The sequence below is a fragment of the Megascapheus bottae genome, chromosome 5, assembly GCF_031878675.1.
Source record: "Megascapheus bottae isolate mThoBot1 chromosome 5, mThoBot2.hap1, whole genome shotgun sequence".
NCBI classification, from domain to species: Eukaryota; Metazoa; Chordata; class Mammalia; order Rodentia; family Geomyidae; genus Megascapheus; species Megascapheus bottae.
The window spans coordinates 9,309,157-9,335,042 of record NC_143513.1 but is presented as its reverse complement, the minus strand read 5'-3'; the positions used below and the strand labels follow the sequence as shown (position 1 = coordinate 9,335,042).

The window sequence follows — 25,886 nt, the reverse complement described above, 5'->3', positions numbered from 1 at the left end:
AGGCACTGCCATATTGCTTTCCATAGTGGTTGAACGAGTTTGCACTCCCACCAACAGTGTAGTAGTGATCCCTCCTGGCCACATCCCCTCCAGCATCTGTTGTTATTCGTTTTCCTGATCCTGGCCATTCTAACTGGAGTGAGGTGGAATCTTAGAGTTGTTTTGATTTGCATTTCTTTTATGACCAGAGATGTTGAGCATTTCTTCATGTGTCTATAGGCCATTTTTGTTTCTTCTTCAGAGAAGACTCTCTTTAAGTCTTTGGCCCATTTTTTAATGGGATGGTTGTTACTTTGGTGATTAGTTTTGGAGTGATTCAATTTTTTGAGCTGTAGATATATTTTAGATATGAGGCCTTTGTCCATTGTTTGGTTGGTGAAGATCTTCTCCCACTCTGTAGGCTTCCTAATTAATTTACTAGCTATGTCCTCAAAGGACTTCTTGAATGTCCTTCCAGCACAGAAGGATTTCCCATGAATAATTTCATTGGGTCATCGCAATTGGCTATGAGTGATTGCAGTAGAAGAGGAGATATACTTCCTGAGCTAGCCTCAGAAATGACATTCCACAGCTTCCATGATATTCCTTCTGGTTATACAAGCCAGTCCTAACTGATATGCATAGAAGCAATGCACAGAGACTGAACCGGGGAGCAGGGATTATTGGGGACATGTTGAAGGTTAGCAACTACATATACCTTTACAATTTCAGAACCCATGTTTATGTCCCAATTGTCAACTTAAACATCTTCTCCACCCAGAAACAGTCAGGTCAGTACTTGTGTTTTAATGACATTTACAGTGGATATTAAGATATTACTATACATAAAATAGATCTTAAAGATGGCAGAAATGGCTGAAAGAACACTAAGAATTCCTCAATAAAGATGGCAAGAATGCTTGTAAAGAAAGTTGTCAAACTCAAATACTTTAGGCCTCTGGAGATTAACCAAAGGCTTGTAGCAATTGAGGGAACATTTATACAAGACAGTGGGTGAATCTCAGCAGGAGAAAATGAACCTTGTGGTGTTTTAGCTTGCATTATTCTCATCCCTCAGCTCCTGCTCACAGTAAAAATAGTCTGGCAGTCACCGGAGAGAGTAGAAAGTAGAAAGGGGCAGAGCTCTTTCAAAGCCTCATTCCCAGAAATCTGCCATTACTTGGCACAACTGACAGCTCCTTGGAAGACCCCACTTGCAAAGCTGTCTGTATTTTAATTTATTCAGAACTTTCCAAGTGTGAAAACCAAAATAAATACAGGCCACTGATTAAGTTCACAGATGCCTGAGTTATTGTTGAGGAAAACAATGGACTAAGCCACTCATAAAATTGAAATCTGGGACATGAGAAGTTTGTAGAGATTCTGAAAATGTCTGTGATATTCCTGGAACCTCAAAGACCAAGTATTTGCCCTCAATTAGGCTTGTCCCAGAAGAAATACAGAAGGCTCAGACCTATTGTCCTTGACTGACCTTGAGATCTTTTATAAACTCTAACATTCTTTGTGATATGAAATGTCTTTTAGAAATTGGTATGAAAAGAAAGTACAGGGACACAATAAGTGCTATATCAAGTCTATAGCCAACATCAGACTCAACCGTGAAACATGGAGTGCTTGTTCTCTGAGGTCAGGAACAAAGAAAGATGCCACTCTCATGACTTCTATTCATTTTCTGACCGGGAGACCTTGCAGGAGCACTTAACCAAGAGAAAGATGTAAAAGACTTCCCATTTAGAAGTGAAGAGTTAAAATTGTCTGTTCATAGGTAAGATGATCTTACAAACAGAAAAATCTGAAGACTTCACGATTACTTGTTAATAAGTTTACAGAATATAGAGAATTTCTATATAGGAGCAACAAACTATTTTAAAAATCACAAAACATGGCCGGGAGTTTAGCCTAGTGGTAGAGTGCTTGCCTAGCATGCACAAAGACCAGGGTTCGATTCCTCGGTACCACATACATAGAAAAAAGCTGGAAGTGGTGCTGAGGCTCAAGTGGTGGAGCTCTAGCTTTGAGAAAGTCCAAGGACAGTGCTCAGGCCCAGAGCTCAAGCCCAGGACTAGCAGAAAAAAATCACAAAACAACTCCTTTCTAACAGTTTTAAAAAGGGACAAGGAATTACTTCTAAATAAATTTAACCAGGGAAGTGGCAACCTAAATATACTGAAAATACTAAAATATTGACTAAGGAGTTAAAGATGACACAGGTAGCTAGAGATGTAAGTCACATCCATAGATTAGAAGAACTAATATTGTTAAAATATGATTGGCCATGATTTATGGATTCAATGCAATCCCACCCAAATTCCAATGACATTTTTTTGGACTGGGCAGTGATAATACTAGCTACTCAGGGGGATGAGACCTGAAGATCTCGATTCAAAGGCAGCCCACTAGCCCAGGTAGGAAAGTCCATGAGATTCTTATCTCCTATTAGCCAATAAAAAGCCAGAAATAACGCTGTTGCTCAAAGTAGCAGAGCACTAGCCTTGAGCAAAAAAGCTCAAGAACAGTGCCCAGTCCCTGAGCTCAAGCCCCAGGACAGGCACAAAAAATTAAAGAAAGAAGGAAAGGAAGGAAGGAAGGAAGAGAGGGAGGGAGGGAAGGAGGGAGGGAAGGAGGGATAGAGGGATGGAAGGAAAGAAGGAAGAAGGGAGGGAGGGAGGGAAGGAAAGAAGGATGGAAGGAAGGAAGGAAGGGAGGGAGGGAGGGAGGGAGGGAAGTAGGGAGGGAGGGAGGGAGGAAGGAAAAGAAATAGAAAACACAATCCTACAATGTACACAGAACTCAAACAGTCAAATCAGTATTGTACAGGGAGAATAAAGCTGGAGGCATAACACTACTTGATTTCAAAATACTCTGCAGACATTAAAGCCAGTGGTATTACTATGTTTATTTCAGCCATTATTTACCATAGCCAACATATGGAATTAGCCTAGATGCCCCTCTATAGAAGAATGGACCAAGAAAATGTGATATATATGTGGAATTCTACTCATCCCACAGAAAAAAATGATATTGTACTATTCATAAAGAAATGGAGGGCTGGGAGTTTGGAGTGCTTGCCTAGCATGCACGAAGACCTGGGTTTGATTCTTCAGTACCACATACATAGAAAAAAAAAGCTGGAAGTGGTACTGAGGCTCAAGTGGTAGAGTTCTAGCTTTGAGAAAGTCCAAGGACAGCCCTGAGCTTGAGCCTAGGAGTGGAGACAGAGAGAGAGAGAGAGAGAGAGAGAGAGAGAGAGAGAGAGAGAGAGAGAGAGAGAGAGAGAGAGAGAGAGAGAGAGAGAGAGAGAGAAAAGGAAAGAAAAGAAAAGGCCTGGAAAAAATAGCATTAAGTGAAGTATTCTAGACCCAGTTGCATGGTTTCCCTCATTTGTGGTAGCTAGAATGTGGCTGTAATTCTACAAATAAACACTCTGGGTGTTACAAATTAATTAACTGAATCAGAATAGACTCTGTGAAGAGTGGAAATAGTATAAAAAGAAAATAAGCAAAAGCCCAACAAAGTAAGTACCAGGAAATGAGTGCTTGCAAGAGGATAGGGTGGGGCCAAGAGGAGAGGGATAGAAGAATGAAGCAGAAAAGGAGTAGAGTGCAGGTAAGAATTCATCTTATACAAAGAATTGAGAAACACAAGGGAAGAGGTGGGTCAAAGAGGAATGAAGATTCTGAAGTGATGTCTCAGATCAAGATGGATCGGTACACATAAACTGCAAAAAAATTAATTGCATAACCCAAATGAAGATAAGGAAGGGAAGGTGTGGATTGGAAGGAGTGGTTAAGAATGTTGAAAAAGGTAGCAGTAACCAAGATGCACTGTATTCCTAAACTTCCTTGGTCAATGGCAGCTCCTTTGTACAACTACTTCAAGATAAGAAAAATATCCCCCCAAAATAACAACAAAATGCAATACAAAACTATAAGACTCAAAACACCATAGTAGTTGCATTGAAATAAACACAATTAAACAAAAAAGAGACCCCAAATAAATGCATTTGTTGTTTTTCATTTGATTCCTAACAAAAAATGAGAAGAATACACATAGGAAAAGGGTAATCTATTCACTGATGGCACTGGGAAATCTGGATATTCACATACAGAATGAAATTGAAGGCCAACCACACTGGCTCATGCCTGTTAACTACTCAGGAGGTGGAAGTTGGGTGGATCTCAGGTCCAGGCCAACTTGAATGAAAACTTAGCAAGTTTCTACCTCAAGAAACAAGCTCAGTATCTTGGTTCAAGTCTGAATCCCAAGCAGGCACAAGACAGAACATAGAGATGGTACTCTGGCAAAAATGCATTGTGATATTATATTTTTAAAAAAAGCACAAATACTAAAGCAAACTTAGGGCTGGGACATGACTCAAGTGGTACAATACCTACTTAATAATAGCAAGTGCCTGTGTTCAAAACCCAGTATGGCAATGAATAAATACATTAAACAAAATGAAAGGAAACCTTTATTTCCTGTCATAAATTCAGTGGACTACACATTTAAAGACAATACCTAACATAATAAAACTACTAAAAAAAAGAATTTGGAGATCTTGGCATTTGTCTAGGCAAGGGTGTTTTGGATATACTGAAATTCTAAAAGCACAGATAAGCAAGAGTCACAAATGGAATTACGTCAGCCTGAACAAACTTTCTTCACAGCAAAGGGAATAATAAAGGCTGGGAAAGCACATTAGCAAACCCTGTATCTGACAAATGTGTTGTTATCACCATTCATAAGGAATCCCCCCACTCTTTAGTGCTGTAGTGTGAGTAGGTGAGGAGTATGCATGAATTTTGCCCTGTCGATGACTGACAGGATTAGAAGCTTGGGCCCCGGGGTGTATAGCACAGGGAACAGCACACCCTGTAGAGTTGCTATGGCAAAACACTTAAGGCTGGATCACTTACTTGTTTACTTGGTTCATAATTCTGGCAGCCGGAAGGTCAAACAGCCTAGGGCCCGGTGCTCTGTTAAAAACTTCTTTTTCCCTCTTACCTCCTCTCTCCCTCTCCTCCTTTTCCCATCTCTCTTCTGCCACCCCAGCTGCATTACAACATAAGGAAAATGTAGAAAGAAACATGGCTACATGCAGGAAGGGACCAGAGCATCTAACCTCTCTTTAAGGATAATTAAAAGCACCCATCCCAGAAGACCAGGCTGACAAGGTCACATATAGGAAAAGGCATTTTACTGCTCACTGAGACTGACATGGACACCTCCCCCACGGGAGAGGAAGAGATGGCGCCTCTCCTTGTTCGGGGGTGTCCTAATAATAACATGAGGAGCAGAGGTAGGAGGCACCCCATGTTTGTGTCTAGGTCTAGGCAAAGAGTGGGGAAGCCGACCTATCCCAGAGAACCCCGGGAGAGGTCTTGTCTTTGTGAAGGGCAGGGTGGAATTCAGATCTGGGTGGAAGGTGGTCCAGTGATATAGCCAGCGCCTAGAGATACATGCTACTAGCAATAATAAAGAGGTTTTTCCTCCTAAGACATGAAACTAACACTCCCCTCTTGTTGCTCTAGCTCCACACTGTACTCCTGTTCTAGCTAATTCAATAGGACAAGAAGAAAAGGATACAAATAAAATGTTTACATATTGGCAAAGATGTAGTTAAAAATGTCTTCAATCTTAAGAGAAAGTAGGCAGACAAACAACAACAACAAAAAATAACACCAAGACTACAGGAAAAATCTAATGGCTAAGAGAACGTAATGCTAACATTCAGTGGTTAATGTTTAGAGCAGTAAAAAAAAATTAACTTGAAATAAAAAACACAACACCCACTGAGCACTAGTGGCTCACACCTATAATCCTAGCTACTAAAAAACTGAGATCAGAATAGAACCAGCCTGGGCTGGCGTCAGGGTAGGAAAGCCCATGAGACTCCATCTCCAATTAACCACAAAAATGATGGCCTAGAGGTGTGGCTCATGTGGTGAAGCACTAGCCGAGCATGCATATCTACAAAGTACAAAGCTTTGAATTCAAATCCTGGTGCCACCAAAACAAACAAAAAACCCACAACACCATTTATGCAACTATGCAGAAAAAAAGGAAAGAAAGAAAAGAAAGAGAAAGAAGGTAAACCTAAATCTAAGCCTAGTAAAACTACACACGTGATCTATTGAAGAAAACTTAAAAAGAAAGCTCTTGAGGGAAAAAATATCAGATATATAAATAAATAGACTAAATGGAGATTGTTCCATCTTAATTCCAATTAACCACAGAAAAAGGAAAAAGAAAGCCAGACATGAAGTTGTGACTCAAATGGTAGAGTGCTAGCCTTGAACCAAAAAACTTGAGACTAGCACACAGGACCTCAGTTCAAAAATATGGACAGAAGCAGAAGCAGAAGCAGAAGCAGAAGAAGAAGAAGAAGAAGAAGAAGAAGAGGAGGAGGAGGAGGAGGAGGGAGGGGGAGGGGGAGGAGGAGAGAGGGGGAGGAGGGGAGGAGGAAGAGGAGGAGGAGGGGGGAGGAGAAGGAAGAGGAGGAGAAGAAGGAGAAGGAGGAGGAGAAGAAGGAGAAGGAGGAGGAGGAGAAGGAGAAGGAGGAGGGGAAGAAGAGGAGGAGGAAGAGAAAGGCAGAGGGGGAGGAGAAGGAGGAGGTGGAGGAGGAAGGGGGGAAAGATGACAAATGTATATAGAATATCCAACATCGTAAAGAACTAGAGAAACAAATACTGAAACAAAGATTTACAACTAAGCACCAGCTAGATAAAGCGTAATTTAAAATAATCAGTAGCAAATATAAATGAGAATGTACATCGACAGGAACATTTTTTTGTTGTTGTTACTGATGGAATTTCACAATGACATAGCCACTTAAGGAGATAATTCGGGAGTTTCTTACAAAGACGGTATGCACGTACTGTGTATTCTAGCAGCTGTGATCCTAGTTATTTGCACAATTGCCTTCATGGTTTATGCACTAAAACCCAGGCATGGGTATATGGAGAAGACGTTTGTAGCAATCATCCAACTATTCCTGAGACCGATGAATGAATAAACAAACTGTTAGACCCCTACCATGTAGTATTGTGAAGTGAACAAATGTTCATTGCTGCCTGAAACAAGTCTTAACATACAGTGATTCTAACTATAGGGGATTTTTCAGTCAGTGGAACTCTTTTGCATAACACTGTTAACAACAGAAACATTATATTCTGCAATTGTCTAGACCAATAGAGCCGTTCAAGACAATGAACCTTAATGTAAACGGCGGTGTTTGGTTAATGATAATTAAATGAATCAGTATTGACTGGTCAGTTTTGATAGTCGTTGTTTTTCATTTTGTGCCGGTCCTGAGGCTTGAACTCAGGGCCTGGATACTGTCCTTGAGCTTTTCTTGCTCAAGGAAAGCACTCTACTACTTGAGTCACAGTTCCACTTCTGGCTTTTTTGTTTTGTTTTGATTGTTAGAGATAAGGCTTACAGACTTTCCTGCCTCTGAAACATGATCCTCAGATGCAGCCTGGTTTGACTGGCCAGTCTTCCACTAATGTAACACGTTGACACCACACTAATACAAAAAACACTGAAATTCTATATACTATTTGCAAGGATTTTTTTTGGTACATATAAAACTGTTCTTAAAAGATAAGTATATATTTTTTAAAGTCAGTCCAAGAATCCTACTTCATGTGAATCCAATCTGGCATTTTTCTGAGGCAAATTTCTTTGTTTCCAGCATTTAAGTCTCACTTAGATTTTCTTGGGTTTTATATTTGCTAGGTCATTTCTGTCAGAATTAAGGGGTGGGTAGCGAGAATTCAGACATATGTCCCAAGCCTGCCATCTGCTCTACGAATGGCATCCCATATGTTGTTGACGTGTAGAATTTTCATTGTTGACATTTATGAATTGGCTATAATTGTACTTTGATTTCCTTCTTGACTTGCGCTAATTATGAGGATGTATAAATTTCCAAGTGGTATTTAAAAAAAAGACATGCTGCTAATTTCAGCTTCATGGCTTGTTTAAAATATGTAATTTTTTTTTTTTTTGCCAGTCCTGGGCTTGAGCTCAGGGCTGAGCACTGCCCTGGGACTTTCTCAAGGCTGGAGCTCTACCACTTGAGCCTCAGCACCACTTCCAGCTTTTTTCTATGTATGTAGTACCGAGGAATTGAACCCGGGTCTTTGTGCATGCTAGGCAAGCACTCTACCACTAGGCCAAACTCCCAGCCCCTAAAATATGTAAAATTTTTAAACAAGTTTCACTTTCTAAAATCTATTGAGAGATTCTCTTTCTTGGAAAATTTTAGCATATGACCAATTTTTAAAAAATATTTTCAAGGTATATTTACAATAATGTGTGGAATTCTTATAAAGTTTAGTTTTTCTGACCTACTTGTTGATGGACATATTTTTCTTTTGTAAAGTTCTGGAAGTTGGAATACTTTTGTTACATATGTTTAGTGATATATGTTACATATGCCTTTATAAACATTCCATTTCCATTATTTATTGTTTTATAAACATAAAGAATCCCTGTCATGTGTAATTCTTTTTGCCTTGAATTTAATTTGTATTATAGCAGTAATGCAATAAATATCTCCTGTTAGTTATTCATTGATGTGTCTTTGGTCATACCACCCTTTTTTTTGTTTTGGTGGTACTGGGTTTGAACTTGAGACCTTACACTTACTAGTTAGGTGATATACCACTTGAACCATTCCTTTCTGCTTTAGTTATTTTTCCAGTAGCTTTTGCATTCATATTTGAGCCCAGCCTGGATTGGAATCTAGCAATATTTACCTCTGGGCTGGGCTGACAGGTATATTCCACCACACTCACCTTCTTCTTGGTTGAGATGTGAATCTCATGAACTTTTTTGCACAGGCTGGCCTCAAACTATGATCTTTCCAATGGCAGCCACCTGTGCTTAGAATAATAGATGTGATGTGAGCCAATGCACCTAGCAACATCTCTCCTATTTTTTAAACTTTAAACCTGTTCCATAAGGTCAAAAGAATAAGGAAGGCTGCACACCAGTGGCCTGTCACTGTAGCTATTCAGAAGGCTGAGATCTGAAGATTGCAGTTCAAAGCCAGCCTGGGTAGCAAAGTCCATGAGACTCCTCTCTCCAAAAACTATCACAAAAGCCTAAAGTAGCAGGAAGCTAATGGCTCGTGCCTGTAATCCTGTCTACTCAGGAGATCTGAGATCTGAGGATCACAGTTCAAAGTCAGCCCAGGTATGAAATCTCCTGAGACTCATCTCCAATGAACCACCAGAAAGCTGGAAGTGGCACTGTGGTTCAAATTCGCAGAACACTAGCCTTGAACAAAAAGAAGCTTAGGGGCAGTACCTAGGCCCTGAGTTCAAGCCCCAGGACCAGCACCCCCCCCCCAAAAAAATTAAGGAAATAAGGACAGGACACTAAATTGCCAATGCCAAGATCTCAGAACAAATAGAAAGGACACTCACTAATCAGAAAGCCATCTTCAAGGACCCTAATTCTCCCTATTTAACCCAAAGCCAATGTCTGAAGCTCTGAGGATGGCACAAGATGGCTGCTTCCTGTTCCATCTTCCTGTGGCGTGTCTATGCCACATGCTCTCTCTGCCTCATTTCCTTTTTTTGCCAGTCCTGGGGCTTGACCTCAGGACTTGAGCACTGTCCTTGGGATTTCTTAAGACTAGAGCTCTACCACTTGAGCTACAGCACCATTTCCAGCTTGTTCCATGTGTGTGCTACTAAGAAATCAAGCCCAAGTCTTCGTGTACTCTAGGCAAGCACCCTACAACTAGGCCAAACTCCCCGCTCCCACTTTCCCTTTTTAATAAATTCCTGTCATCTTCACTATTATGTTCACATGATGCCTGAATTCCTTGCTTGCCAAAAGAAAGAACTGAGGTCAGACTTTGGTGCCCCAAATTTCTGATAAACATATTTGGTACTCTGGCCATGAATTCAGAGAATAAGTGTGTCATCTTCTGATTTGGCTTCATCAACAGGTAACAATGTCATCCCCTCAGTTGACTATGGTGAGACTTAATCCTTCTGAATTCATGGATCACAAGCTGAAATCTCATTTTTCCCTAAAGACACCACGGATAGACCTTTTCCTTTCACTTAGCTATCCATTCTCTCTTTTACCTTTTGTCAACTGTTGCACAGGAAGAGAATTTGTTTCATGTCCTTCAGGGGAGGTTTAATCCCTAATCAATCATTCTTCACACTCCTTACCCTATATTTCGTACATTAGTGATGAAAAGCATTTGTGGTGATATAATTAGAGATTGGATTTGTCCATATGGTCCCTGATTTCTGATGAGTTGTGGAGTTTCTGATCATGTGAGAGCAGAGCCCAGCCAGTCCACTTATCACCCAGTCCAGTGTTCAATAATTGCATGAGATGTTCAATACTTGATTATAAAATATGCTTTCTGTTTGAGAATTTTGCTCATCTCCAGCCAGATGTACATGTGCTAAGCCCATTTATGGCAGGCTAAGCTAGGATGGTTCCTGGGTTGAGTTTAATTAAATGCATTATCAAATTAATATACTCTCAACTTAGATGAGTTGGTTGTGACATAATCCCATTACATGTTGAGATGCAAATGTAGTTGGTTGCTAGGTGATGGAGCCAGGGAGAAAACAAATCAAAACAGCCAGGTACAAATTAGAACAAGATGAAGCCACAGCAGCCACCCTTTGCTTCTAGCTTTAGGTTATTCTCTTGTCCTTTGTAGATTCAGTCCTAAATTTACAAAGCAAAGTTACAGCTGGAATCTGTAGAAATTTCAGCTTCAAGGTACCTGAAAGAAAATTCTACCCTGGTGATTCCATTTACTGTTCCTCACAAGAGAGAAGTTAACTTCTTAACATTCCTATTTCTTCTTCTTCAGAGCATGCAAATAATACAATACACAAAACAACTAGAGGGTCTGGCTGAGGTTACTAAATGAGTGGGAAGGAAGAAAGAAGGGTCTGGAACACCTGACCTTCAATACATCTTGTGCTAGGGAAGTGGAGGCAGAGAGAAGAGTTCTCTCATTGCACTGGAGCAGATGTGATGATAAATGACTCAAACCAGTCCTACTCAGGCTGACAAAGGCAAAGGAATTTTTATTTCCAATGATTCTAGAATATGGATTTTGGCAGAGATAACTAGTTTAACTTCAAGCGTCCATTAGGAAGAGTATGTGGTGTAAATGTCAAGAGGGACTGAGGCTGAACCTCGGAATTCCTAGGAACCAGCTGAATGAGGAGGGTGGGAGGGTGCCCACCAGTGATTAGCAGCACCTCAAATTCCAACACAAGAATTTCAATCTGCCCCCCCTAATCCCACCCTCATCCCTACCTTTAGTCAATCCCTAGGTTGCTAAACCATGCAAGACACTGTGCTTCCTCTGTCTGCTTTCAGGTTGTGATGCTCTACGCTTCTACCTATGTGCTGGTGTCCCTCAGCATAGACAGATACCACGCCATCGTCCACCCCATGAAGTTTCTTCAGGGAGGTGAGCCAGAGCTCTCCCAGCGTCATCCCAGAATGGGAGGAGGATGTTCATCGATGCAGTAGTCTTAGCCGCTCTTCCTTCTCCCCTTTTCTTCTCTTTCCCCTCCCCATTTTATTCTCCTGCTCTACACATCATGGGTTTGAGTGTTCAAAAAAATAAGTATAGGAAAGAAATCTTAGGTACCGAGAAAAGGTACTGGTGATTTTCAGAGATGGCTGAAGCAGCTGAGGGGTGGAGTTGGCTGGACTTGCGGTGTGACATTGATCTTGAAGCCATGTGACACCTTGTGCCTTTACACCCATGCCGACAAGCGCACCTGCACTAAGAAACAAACATTCCTGACAACATGTTCGTTTTCCAAAACAGACACCTCAATATGTAATCATGGAGTAACAAGCTACTAAAATAAATATGAAATCACCACATGTCACAGCTAGTTACAAAGAGTTTCCACTTGGATTGGAAAAATAAGTATCATCTTATTAAAGTAGAGTTTGGAAAGTAGTCAGTGATAGGGTTCTTGCATGGAATACACCCGGCCCTCATTGTTTGCTCCACAGCACTAACAAAAAAAGAAAGAAAGAGAAAGGGAGGGAGGGAAGGAGATAGGGAAGAAAGGAGCACAGGAAGGGAGGAAGGGAGGGAGGGAGGGAGGGAGGAAGGAAGGAAGGAAGGAAGGAAGGAAGGAAGGAAGGAAGGAAGAAAGAAAGAAAGAAAGAAAGGAAGGAAGGAAGGAAGGAGAGAAGGGAGGAAGGAGGGAAGGGAGGGAGGAGGAAAGGGAGGAAGGAGGGAAGGAAGGAGGGAGGGAGGGAAGAGGAAAGGGAGGGAGGAGGGAAGGAAGGAGGGAGGGAGGGAAGAGGGAGGGAAAAAAGAAGGGAGGGAGGGCCGGAGAGAGGGAGGGAGGGAAGGAAGGAAGGCAAGTACAACAAAAATAAAACTTCTTTTAGTAAATAAAACCTTTATAATCTTAAAAGACAAAAGACTTTCTCGAAATAATGCCAAAGGCAGAAACAAGAAAGTACAGGTTCTTTTCTGCATCAAAATGTTTAATTAGTTATATAAATAATAAGCATCATAAAGGAAGGTGAAAAGGACAAAAGGAAAATATTTCCATACCATACCACAGCCAAAGATCTAATAACCTTTTAATGAAGAACTTTGGGAAGAGAAAGTCAAGAGACTCCCACTGAGAAAGCCAGTGCAGGGGACAAGACAATACAGAAGCAAAGAAACACGCATGAACAGAAGACACAGAGAAAAACTCATTTTTAAACTTCTGATTAAAGAATGGCAAGACAAAACCCCATGGATAGACAATTTTACTGACCAGATAGCAAGAGTACAGGGAGAATCTGCCAGGATTAAGGAAATGCAGAGAGATGGTCCTTTTTGCTGGGAGCTGAATGCAGGTACTTTCACCCTCATTTTACACATGAGGAAACTGAGGCAGGGGAGGCCCTGGAAAATCCCTGTGGCTCACCTTTTCTTCCATAGACCTCAAGTGTCCTTCCCAGATGCTATTCCCAGGTACCCAGGCTTCTTTGTCTTTCCTTTGAGCAGAAAAACAAGCCAAGGTCCTCATCGGGGTTGCCTGGCTCCTCTCTTTCCTGTTCTCCATCCCGACCCTGATCATCTTTGGGAAAAGGACTCTGTCCAATGGGGAAGTGCAGTGCTGGGCCCTGTGGCCAGATGACTCGTACTGGACACCATACATGACCATCGTGGCCTTCCTGGTGTACTTCATCCCTCTGGCAATCATCAGGTGAGAGGCAGCAGGCCACGCCCACGCGGAACGTTCCTGCTCTGCCAACTTCCCAGGGCGGGAGGCTTTGTCTAAAGTCACTAGGGTAGGCTTAAGGCCTGCAAAGGAGAGCCCAGAGGAGGAAGCTGGGGCCTACAGGGAATGCACTGTAGGACTGCTGACTGGGCCCCCACCTTCGTTGGCTGTACAATCCTGTGCAAGGAGGATTGTTGTCTTTATTTCATGAAAGACAAAACCCAAGCTCGGAGACAGACTCCCTATCACCCAGGATTGAAATCCAGTATTGATATCATACACTGTTCTTTCTTCTACACCTTTTAAACTTTCAAATATAAGACAATACCAACAGCAGGAATCTTGCAAATGGAAAGAAAGACATGTCTGAAATGCGCCACCACCAACAAACATTTCAGCGTGCATGCACAGATATGCTTAAAAATTCAGAAAAAGTAAAGCCAGAAAATGCTTCTTGCAATCTACCATTGAAGGGGAGTTGAGAAAGGACCAGTGGTCATGGCATGCATGGAGATGGGGAGGGGGGCAATGGAAGCCAGCACATGTGCACATGCTTGGTGGTGATGCAGTGACCGGGAGAGGAGAAAAATCTCAAGCCAGGAAGCAGATGGCTGGCAGGGAAGGCGCAGGACGCTGTGCAACCACAGATCTTTCTCTTTTTTATTTATTTTTTTGCCAGTCCTGGGCTTGAGCTCAGGGCCTGAGCACTGTCCTTGGACTTTCTTAAGGCTAGAGCTCTACCACTTGACCCACAGCACCACTTCCAGCTTTTTCTGTGTATGTGGTACCGAGGAATCGAACCCAGGGCATCATGCATGCTAGGCAAGCACTCTACCACTAGGCCACACTCCCAACCCCCTGAAAACCCATTTCATTATTTTAATCTACCCTTCTTCAGTTTCTAAGCTGTCAAACAGCTTTCAAGCATTTCCCGACATCAGGACAGTCACGTTTTGGCTCTCATGAACACCAAGGAACACTGTCCGTGGCGGTTGGGCCCCTGAATGGTCCATAAGTGGGCTGAGGGGTGAAGGAAGGTGAGCCACGGGCCCCTGCTCAGAGGTGTCCAGAACAGGAGCAGATGTGACATCATGGGTGCTGGCCAGCCCTCTACCTTCTGAAGCTAGGTGCTATCCAAATATCGATGATGAATCTGCAAATTAACATCCATGTTTGTTTCCAACTTCTGCCCTTCTCTCTGCCTCTAGACCCATGGGACAAGGCTGGGAGGGAAAGTGGAGGGATTACAGACAACCACAGGAAAGGCAAGACTCAGCAGCAAGGTTAGAAGGCCCATGGAGAGAAGAGCAGGCTGGAAGGGTCTGGCAGGAGCTGCTCAGCCATGGCAGGCAACAGAGGCATTGTTAGTCCTGCTGCAATTCTCCTTGACTTCCTATCAGATCCAGCTATCCTTCCCACCCAAGCCTCTGCTTACGCCACACAGCTCTCACCACCCAGGAGCAGTGCCTGCCACTCCGTCTCTCCCTGTCAGAAGCATCTTCGTATTGGCTCCGGCTGCTTTTTATGCCAGGACTCTCCCAGCACTCTTCCTTCAAGCCTCATGCTACAACTCGACCTCTGTGTCCTTGAAAAGGCAAAGCTGAATTTATTGGCCACTTCAAGTTAGGAATGATTTCAAAAGTGAGTTGTACTCCGTGGTCATCTCCCATGGGCCTCCTGGCTCATCTCCCAGACACCCAGGAACCCCCAAAGCTCCACCCCACCTCCTTCACCCTGGAGCTTCTCCCAGGTATTTTCTACATGACAGGAAGCCCCTTGCTCATGTACTGTCCTCATTCTCCCCCGCTGCTCAGCAAGGGGATCACCTCTCTGGGGAACAAGACATCCTCTATCTCTTCTTTATGTCTCCTTGCTGGGAATCGAACCCGGGACCTCAATTATACTGGGAAAATACTGTACCTACCCCTGAGCTACATTTCTAGCCCTCTTCCCCTTCTTGAACCAAGATGAGCCCCACTGTGAGGGATTTTTCTGATTAGCTCCTGGTAGAGTTGGTACACATACACCTCATATATGAATTTCTGTGTAATATAGGGCCTATATTTGTTTGGGGCCTATAGTAGCTCATCCATAAGTATAGAAGGAAGAGAAAGAAGGAAAGAAGTGAGGGAGGAAGAAAGGCAGAGACAGAGGCACTCTGCCACCAGTGAAGAGTCTCTTAAGAGCTGTGCAAGAATAAAGATGTCCCCTCCCGTCCTTACATGCCCCTCAGACGTGAAGTGGCAGTGAATGACAGTCCAGGTGACACACTGCTTTTCTGGGCACAACAACTGTGGTTTCAGAATTCACTTGATGGAACTGTCTAATTGCTGCAGAGCGGTCATTAGCCAGGTGTCACAACTTTACTTTTGCTGTGCTTATTTTCTTCCCACCTAATTGACTTCTCATCCTTCTGTGGTTTCTATCTCTGTGGGATAAAGGTATAGAGAGAAGAGACCCTGTGGCCAACAAATGAAATGTACATTAGTCATGGAATATTGGTATGTGACATGGGACAAACATCCATTTCTTTTGCCTGGGGAACTGGGCACAGACTGTGCTGGGTTAGGCCCCTGTGGGGAACAGAGCTCTGGGAGGCAGAGGGCTCAAAGGTCCCCTGGGCCTGGTCAGCACCACCCATGGGCTGGGCATGAGGTTCAAGACCAAGGCAAAGGATGGGACCAACCTGATCAGGAAAGGAAACTACAGCCTCTATGTCATTATCTGAGTTGGCAGGAGGTATGGTTTTTGAATTTTGTAATATCTCTCTGTAGCTGTACAGAGGAGTCATTGAAGAAAGCAGTGTACGAGTACAGTGCATCTCAATCTGTGTCACCCTCTTCAACCTTCTCATCCCAACTTCGACCCAACTCTTCCCTTACTTTTCTTCATTTTGTGTTATATACAATGAATTCTTGACTGCTTTCTCGCTACCCTCCCTTCATTCATCTGCCCCGCCTCCCCTTGGCCACACCCTCTTTTTCCTGGTGTTGATTTTGTTGGGCTTTGACCTAGTCATTCTAAAAGATTATACTATTTGAGCTCTCCATCATCTATTTAAAACCCTTGAACACACATTTGCTCCCTTTTTTGATGGATGTTTCTGGCTTTATTTCCAAAATTCATTTCACTCTTGTTCTTTAGGACAAAGTCGAGAAAGGAGAGCTTCTCTTTCGATTTTACTTTGTTATGGCTTCTAGAGCTAACAGGAAGACATCCTTGCTAAAAAGAGGGAAGGACGGAAAGATCTCCAGTTTATAAAGTTCAGCCAGCCCTTAGTTTGATATTGAAGTTATGAGAGATGAGAAATATTCTTGCACAGGCTGATTGGGACAGGAAATTTCCTGTAAGTTGCCACCACATGCATCTTGAATGCCACCGAAATGCTCATACCTGCTGGCCACAGAGGCCAGGAAGTTCACTGACCTCTAAAGAAATAAGTCCAAAGGAAAAAAATGAATGCAGAAATTTTTTTCTCTCTGATGCATGACTGCTGTTTTCTAAAAGGAGCTTGGTTTGATAATATCTGATAGGTACACCCTGGTAATATACTTGTTTGCCTGGCTCACAATAAGACTAATCCTAGCCTTCTACTTACCTGGCTTTTAATCAGCCCCAAATAGCAAAAGACAGAGACTTGAGACCAAATCCTAACTCACAAAACTTTTCTATCGTGTATATGGTTGATAGTCTACAATTATTTGAATTATTGATTGATGAAATATTAGGATCATAAGTCAAGCACTGGTGGCTCATGGTTATAACCCTAGCTACTCAGGATGCTGAGATCTGAGAATCATGATTTGAAGCCAACCCAGGCAGGAAAGTCCATTTGACTTTTATCTCTAATTAACCAGCAAAAAGCTGGAAGTGGGGCTGTGGCTCAATCGCTAAATTGCTAGCTTTGAGCAGGAAGGCTCACAGACAGTGCCCAGGCCCTGCATTTGAGCCCCAGGACCAGGGGTGTGGGGGAGGGGGGGCAGTTATAATGGCCAGACACTGCTAACCTTTTCTGGTAAAGGGAAGCTTTCCATGTAATTCATTGACCTTGGAATGGAGTTCCTTGACCTAACAAATACTTAATTTAGGGTAGAGACTCCTGATAATGTTTGTCTCATATTTTTCTTTAGTAAAAGCGTATCAATTCCAGAAAGATTCCTGGGCAAGACTACAAGAAGAAATGGAATATTCTCAAAAGGTCCAGAGAGCTCTGGAGTTCCCAGAGGACCTTACTGGGCAAATAGAGGATTGAACTCAGTCATTAATTAAGTTAGAGTCTAAAGATCATTAAAAGTAATTACTGTTTTGTCAGCAACTACAAATTGGAGCTCTGGGTTTCGGGCTTTTTTTTTTTTTTGAAACTGGTTTGCAAGAGGAATGATTGTGCAATTTTGAAACAGATCAGTGCTTTATTTTAAAGTTTTCTATTGAGGTACTTAATAGATTTGACATGTCAAATAGCATTAAAAAGGTCTCAAGCCAGGAACCCATATCTCATGCCTGTAATCCTAGCTACTTAGGAGCATGAGATCTGAGGATCATGGTCCAAAATTTACACAGGAAAGTTCATGAGACTCTTCCCTCCAATTGATCATCAAAAAGCTGGAAGTGAATCTGTGGCTCAAGTGATAGATGGTTAGTTTTAAGCAAAAGAGCTGAGAGACAATGCCTAAGCCCTGAATTCAAGCCCCAGGACCAAGCACCACAAAAGAAAGAAAGAGAGAGAGAGAGAGAGAGAGAGAGAGAGAGAGAGAGAGAGAGAGAGAGAGAGAGAGAGAGAGAGAGAGAGAGAGAAAGACACCACGCTGGTGGTGGGTATCAGTCACTAACTCTGCTAGAAACAGGTTGCACCATTGTAGAGTGGAGAGTGATGGGTGTGAAAACAAGATCAAAAACAAAACACACAAAAAAATGGGAAAGAAAATTCTGCTTTAAATCTATTGATTTCCAATCCCTATGCTTGCCCCTTGAGCTCCACACCTGAACATCAAAAACACAAGCAGTTGGTATTAATAACCACACTTTACAGAATGTTTATTAGGTACTAATGACTTTGCAACCGATTTTCGAAAGCCTAGTGATTTTAAATAGAATCCATCTGTCAGTAGCTCATACCTGTAACCCTAGCCAGGGAGGATTCTGAAATCTGGAGGATCCAAACTAGACTGGGCAAAAAAGTCAACAAGATTCCATCTCCAAGTAGCCAATAAAATGTTAGACTGGAGGTGTGGTTCAATTGGTAGATATCCAGACATGAGCAAGAGAGCCAAGCAAGAATGAATGGCCCTGATTTCAAGCTCCGTAATGGAGAGAGGGTGGAGGAAGGAAGAAAGGAAGGAGGAAGGGAAGGAAGGAAAGAGAAAGAGAGAGAGAGAGAGAGAGAGAGAGAGAGAGAGAGAGAGAGAGAGAGAGCATGAAAGAAAGGCTGTGCCACAAGTAGATGGTAGGGAGACTGGGTCCTTCTGTCTCCAAAGACTTTATTTGGAATCTCATCACTGGCTGTACCTCCAACCACCTAGATCCTTAACTTCTTTCAGTCCTTGCCCAAAAAGTAAGTCACTCCATCAGCTTGATTTTGTCTTTGCTCAAGGTTAGGGGACAGGCTGAGGTAGAAGACCCCTCTATCCAGCTTTCATCCTCAGGGAAGTGGGAGAGGCCATCTTTTGCACCCCCATGGTAGAAACCAATATTAATATTCCCTTGGTTATTTTTTTAATTTTCAGTGTCATGTATGGCATTGTGATTCGAACTATTTGGATTAAAAGCAAAGCCCAGGAGGTGGTGATTTCCAACTGCTCAGGTAGGTGTCTCTCTACTCTGTGTCTCCCAGGTCTTGGCTAATTTGACTCTGCAGTGCAAATATGGGCTACGGCTTCCTGGATATATAGCCAAGCCCAAGGTTCAGGACAGCCCCATCAAAGCTACCACCACCAGGCTGTCTTCCTCCCTGCCTCTCTGAAAACCAAGAGAAGGAAAGGAGTGCCTTGGGTCTGTTCAGGCAGTGTCCCCCAATCAGCTGATGGGCCCAGGCTCAGGACAGCCAAGAAGCCTCAAGGGTCATAGAGATGAATGAATTCAAGACCAGCACTTCAGCCAACACAAGATGGGGTTTCCTATTTAGCGTGAATTTAGAGGTAGGGAAATTTGCCTTCTGTCTATTTGGGCCTTAAGCCAGCAAGGGCACACTCCACATGCTCTCCCTGTCACACTGGGGTCATGTGGCCTCCAGGGTCTCCCTTCCCAATACTTTTGTATGAAGCCAGAAACAACTGCTCTTCAGACCCCAAGGCTGTCCCGGCTTCCAGGCAAGGTGACAGGGCCTGACTGAGTCACACTGGTCAGGACCACAGCAAACAAGTGGACCAGATGATAGAGAAAGGTGGCATTGTCCTATGGAGATATTTCATCTACTGGCTGTGCTTGGCATGCTGTCTGCATCCCTAATGCATTCATGCATATGAACCACAATACATACAAGTACACCAACTTCGCATCCTTGGGTTCATGCTAGCTAACATATCCCTCTGCACACAGCCACATGCACTCAGCCAAAGGCTACATGTGGAATAAGAAGAGCCAGGTTTCCATCCAGGTGCATCATGCAAAGCCATGCCACCTTGATAAGTTGTGCAACCTCTCTGAGTTCCAAGAGGTTAAGGTGACACACATAGTGTAGACATTAAGTCCCTACCTTCCCAGTCATGGGGCTAGCGCCTGTATTAGACCTGTAGTGAATGTCTTTAATCCCTCTTCAAGCTCCTTTTCTCATGGGATGGGGGTCCAGAGCCTCACTGGCCACTGCTGACTGGCTCTGTCTTCCCTAGAAGGATGAATGGAGATGTTCCATTGGTGCCTCCTGTGAATCTAGTTCTAACTGATTGTGTCCTGCTACTTGCCAGAACTGGGCCAAGAGCCTGGGAATGCCAAGCAGTCAAGAGCATCGCTCCTGACTGCAGGTAGGCACTACACCATCCTTTCCCCCTTCACAACCTCTGAAGCCATATTTTCCAGATTAAAATACAAGCTCAAAGGCCAACGAAACTCTATGTTTCTGCCGGTGGCATAAAATAGGACTTAGATTCAAATGGCACATATGGTTGACAGAAAGCCTTTACTCTCTACCCCAAATCAAGGTGCCTTCCAGGAGGAAAAGATTGCAAAACAAGAATGGTTAAATAAATAAAGAACTTAAAGTTTAAAACTAAATAAATAAAAAGAATACAAACTCAAGGTCTTTGGCATGGCACCCCATTCATGCCCCGTCTCCCCAGGTTTATCATATACCCCCAGCCTTACCTCTTAAGGCTTTTGTTCTGGTAGATTTTCAAATCAGAGAGGGGCAGCATGACTGGTAGGTTAGGGGCTCAGCTTAGCTGAGGTCATCTTTGTCCCATGATTTCTATGCAACCAGGAAGTGAAGGAATTTCTGCTTGTGTCCCTGTTCCCGCCTCCTTCAGATTTCTCTTCCCCTCTGCATTCAGCCATGGAGCTCACTTGATTTCCATGAGTTCAGCCTCATAGGTGAAGAGGGCAGATGCCACCAGAGGCCTGGAATGATAGAGGGTCCTCACATTCTGCGAGCTACCTACCCTTTCTCAACAAGTCTCCCTTGCTGTTTCTCCCCAGAGCTGCCAATTCTTTTACATTGCCCAGTCTTAATACTTGGGGGACGGGGGGCTCTCCCATTCTCCAATACTGAAATGGTATCAATGGCCATTTAGAGAGGGATACACAGTATGACATTGCTGCTCCCCCCAAGTAGGAGGAGCTGTTGTTGGCTTTTGCTCTGAAATTCTATGTCTCCTTTTACATGATTCCTAGTTCTCTCCATCTTCTCTGAACATCTGTGTCCTCCTTCTGGAATGAGGCCAGCTGGTATTCTCAAAAGATCATATGTTGTCTGCATCTTATTCACCAATGGAATCCACTCGACTTCCTATCTGTCAGAACAGGCATGTTGTTGTGGAGCTGGCTGGAGAATGAGATCCATGGTACTGGCATGCCAGGATTATTACTCATCAACAAGTGGACATTAGCTATGATTTGTGTGAACAGAAGCTCACTTTGTAAACACTGGCTGCAAAAGCTGAGCCATCCCTACTTCAAGAACCATTCTTCTTGCTCATGCAAGTGTCTATTTTCTCCCCCTCACTCAAAGATTGACTACAAAAGAAATAAAATTCCTTTGCAAGACATCTAAATAAGTATAAAGGGCATTGGTAGATTCGGTTTCCAAACCTGCCCATTATCTTTCCTAAATGAGCATACCCCTCCGTGTTCAGGGAGGGCAACTCTAACCCTTTAAATGTTTACCCTGCGATGTGAGAATATGGGCAGGGGCACAAAAGGCAAATATAGCTCATCTGGGAGGAACTGGCTCTATCTCTAACTTGTCATGAATAATTTGACCCATACTGTATCCAAATTGAGTATTTCCAATTAGATGAAGCAGAATGGAATATACACTTGGATTAGGAACTAGGTTAAATCCTTTTTATCTCCTAACTTAGTTAATTTAAGACAAGCCCATTAACAGGAATCAATATCTGTGTCTTTATCAGTAATCATGTATACAGTGGCTTCTTTACAATTAAGACAATTTTCATGCAAGGAGACTATAAGGCTAGGGGAGATTGTAATATGCTCATGGATATTAAGTTGTGATATAAAAATGGTGATTATCAGTGCCAATGTCTCGTCTGAAATCCTAGCTACCCAGAAGGATGAGATCCAAGCAATCACAGTTCAAAGCTAGCCTGGGCAGGAAAGTCCATGAGACTCATCTTCAGTTAACCACCAGAAAACTGGAAGTGGTACTGTGGCTCCAAGTGGCTTGCCTTGAGCACTCAGGGAAAGTACCCAGGCCCTGAGTTCAAACCCCTCCATCAATCAACAAAAACCAGTTAACTTTCCAAGATCAAGATGATCCACTAGTCAATATGGATCCAACCCAAAATGAATTCAACATCTCATTGAACCTGAAAAGCTACTATTAATATGTTATATGTATTAATATTTCCAATTAATATGTATTAATATTTCCCATATATATGGAAAAATCAGATGATTTTCTGGAGGGGTAAAATAAGTAGCAGTTCACTGATCAAATGCTAGAAATTATTATGAAGCCAAAGTTGTAAATACAGTATAGTATTGGCTTATCTACTTATCTACAATAGATAAGTAGAAAATAAAACAGCTCCAAACACACCTCATGTACATAAGGGCTCCATAGAAAAAGAAATGAAATTGCATCTCTGGTCCAATCCATAGGCAAACACTAATTACTCAGAGATCTAAGACTTAAATGTAAACAAACAAAAAAGATTTGGGGCAAGGAAGGCTTGCTTTCCCCCAAAATTTCATCTAGCATAACTAGTTGTACAAATAGGGGGGGTCTTTTTTCTTTTGTTGGTCGGTCATGGAGCTTGAACTCAGGGCTAGGTCCCTGTTCCTGAGCTATTTTGCTCATAGTTACAGCTTCATCTTGTTTTTTTGTTTTTGTTTTTTTTTATTGGTCATGGGACTTGAACTCTGGGCCTGGGTGCTGTCCCTGAGCATGTCAGCTCAAGGCTAGTGCTCTACCATGTTGAGCCACAGTGCCACTTTCTCCACCCGTTTTTAAGTGAGTTTTTTGTGGGGTTTTGTTGTTTTGTTTTGTTTTGTTTTGTTGAGATAAGAGTTTCATGGACTTTTCTGCCTGAGCTGTCTTTGAACTGTGATCCTCAGATGTCAGCCTCCTGATTATCTGGGATTATAGGTGTGAGCCACTGGCACCCAGCTGTATAAGCATGATGCTTTCACACGCACACATGTACCTTGATCAAATCCATCCTCCTCCATCATCACTGCCCTTCCTCTCTCCCCCTTCACAAACCACCTCAACATTGTTCATTTTCACAGGGCATATAAAGTATTCTGACTCTACTCACCCTCCTTCATAAATATGATACATGATGCATTAAATCACAAAAGGACAATGCATCAATTTGACTCCATTACCATTTTCCTTAAAAATCAATCCACAATGGAGGGAACTATTTAGAACATATATATATATATATATATATATATATATATATATATATACAAATTAGCATATAGAGTAAATGAAGGATTTAAAACCAATTCTAAAAGGCTTACTTTGAAGACAAATACATGTTAAAAATGAGCACAACACAGGCATTTCACAGAAATGGAAATGGGTGGCTGCAAAATCAGATTACAACCTCTCTGGTCATCTGGACAGTACACTGAAATCTCAACTGGATATAATTATCCACTTTCAGCATTGATAAAATTATAAAAACAACATATAACTCAAGATACATATATATATACCATATATCTGTAAGCTATATAAACTTTTTAATCCAAATAAAATTGAAAATTAAAAACCAAGATTTTAATTTCCTGCGTGGGCACACACAGCCCAGTTAATGCCAAGCTCTGTCATTCTGGCATTATCATCAATCAGTTCTGTCTTAATCATGGTCTGGTCTCTTTAGGGTCTCCCTGCCCTTAACTTTGGAGAAATCTGCCTTCCAAACAGCAATTAGCACTCAAATAGCAGCAGCTCATGTGTTTCACTGGAATTACCCAGTAACATGGGTTTGTTGGAAGAGACAGCATGTCCAGTGGAGCTGGGTGGCATGTGGACAAAGGAATTCAGTGTCTGCAGGACAGCTCCAAACTCTGTATCCTGAACACACATGGCTTTACCCAGTGGTCATCTCTTTGGAACCACAAGCCTGTAGATACCTGTGATCTCCTGCCATTCTCCATATTGCCACACATAAATCTCATGGTTTATGATTTACTTGGCAGTACAAATCCTTTATTAGCCAGGACCCGCCCACTTAGAAAAGACTGAGTTTAGTTTCCTTCCCCAGCCTGCATTTTTGCTTTGTACTGGCTTCCACAAAGTGTGTAGCCAGTTCGGTTAGGGAAAAGGAGAAATTGGTCTTCATAGCATGGCACAATCCCCAATTTGAGGACTTACTCTGACCCCATTTAGCTTTGTTAAGTCAATCAGCTCACTCAACTGCCCGTTTCCTTTTGCCAGTTCCTTCCTAGTCACAGCTGGTAACCATCAATACACACTTTTCTCAGTTTACTGTCTCACCTCCTGGGCTCCAGACTCAGGGTTTCTTGGTTATCCATCTTCCTAGGCCTCCAGGGTCACCTCCAATAAATGGTGTGGGAGCATCCTGCTTCCTTGCCACCTGCTGTCCACCTGCTGAGCCATTGCTGTGTGTTTCAGGTTTTTATAAACACAGTGTGACATAAAAGATGTCAATTTCTGCCTTCGCTAAGAAAACACTAGCAGCTGTGTAAACTCCAAAATATCAGTAGCCTTAACAAAACCAAAGTTTATTTTTTGCTCAATTAAAACCCACTTGGCAGTGGAGGCATATGGAAAGAACACCATCTATCATAGTCTCACAGAGATTTAACTAGGTAGAAATTCGGCGACATTTCACAAGCGGCTATTAAAATAGCCCTCAGCAACTACACCTAGCAGGCAAGAGTTGGGTAAGAGAGTGAACAGTTCCCTAGATGGTTTGTCTGACTCACATCAAGTCTGGGGAGTGAAGACCTCAGTTTTTCCCAAGTCTCCTTCAGTTAAACCCAGTCACATGACTCTACCTCTAGTCACAAGGGAAGCTGGGAAATGTAGTCTAGTTGGGTGCTGAGGTTGGAAAGGATTTGATGGACAACTTACCCATTTGACTGTAATTCTTTTAGGCCTGTCAGAGATCCTGGTTTTGTCTGAGCTGAGTTCAGAAAAGGCTGGCTGCTGAGTTAGGTAATAGTTCCTCTGACCTAGCTGAGAGTTCCTGAGTCCCAGCACTTGACTAAAACCCTCCTAAAGATAGGACTTAGAACATCTTGACCTTGAAGGTCCAGATATGTGTAGTTATGGCCAGCTCATAGAGAACAAGGTAATGCCTCATGATGACGAAGGGACAAGAAGTTCCCTTTCAAGTCAAAGTGAAATGCATCACCTAGAGGCTATTCTAGCCTAACCACTCTAGTCACTGTAAGTATCCAGTGAAGAGAAGCTGCATGAAAACTGAGGGAGATTCTTAAACCCCACCATGCCTCCACTACCAGCAGCAGCTCAACCGACTCTGCTGTAGGCCCCTGTAGTCACAGTACAAAGACATTCCATTTTTTTGACAAAAGAACTTGAGATCAGGTATCACAGGGAAGGGCAAAGATTCAAAATAACTCAAAAGCCCATGGGCACAAATGAGGCCAAAGGAGCAACAAGCAAAGCAGCCATCTAAGGGCACGAACAGTAGTGAAAACACACAGAGGTGGCTTAGTGACAGACGTCTTCCAGCCTTAGCCCTCAGAGGAAGGGAGCTCTGGGAAATAGCACCGGGCCTCCCAGGCCAGAGACAAAGGGCCAAGGGAAGCAGGATGTCCCCATAGTGCCTGCAGAGACACAGCTGGTGGCCAGGAAGAACCAAGAACACTCTGAAATGCCCTTTTGGCTCCACCAGAAAAAGAATTAAAAAAAAATCCTGAGGGGCCGGGAGTTTGACCTAGTGGCAGGGTGCTTGCCTAGCATGCACGATTCCTTGGTACCACATACATAGAAAAAAACTGGAAGTGGTGCTGAGGCTC

General features: G+C 42.8%; 1 protein-coding gene across 1 annotated transcript in view; it reads left to right on the top strand.

Annotated features, from left to right (window-relative positions):
- Npsr1 (neuropeptide S receptor 1) overlaps positions 1-25,886 on the top strand; it is a 92,742-nt gene that overhangs the window by 58,179 nt on the left and 8,677 nt on the right. The window contains exons 4-6 of the mRNA XM_090332273.1: positions 11,380-11,473; positions 13,034-13,235; positions 18,974-19,050. Of these exons, the coding sequence (XP_090188399.1) occupies positions 11,380-11,473; positions 13,034-13,235; positions 18,974-19,050 (373 nt within the window). The remainder of the gene's footprint in view (positions 1-11,379; positions 11,474-13,033; positions 13,236-18,973; positions 19,051-25,886) is intronic.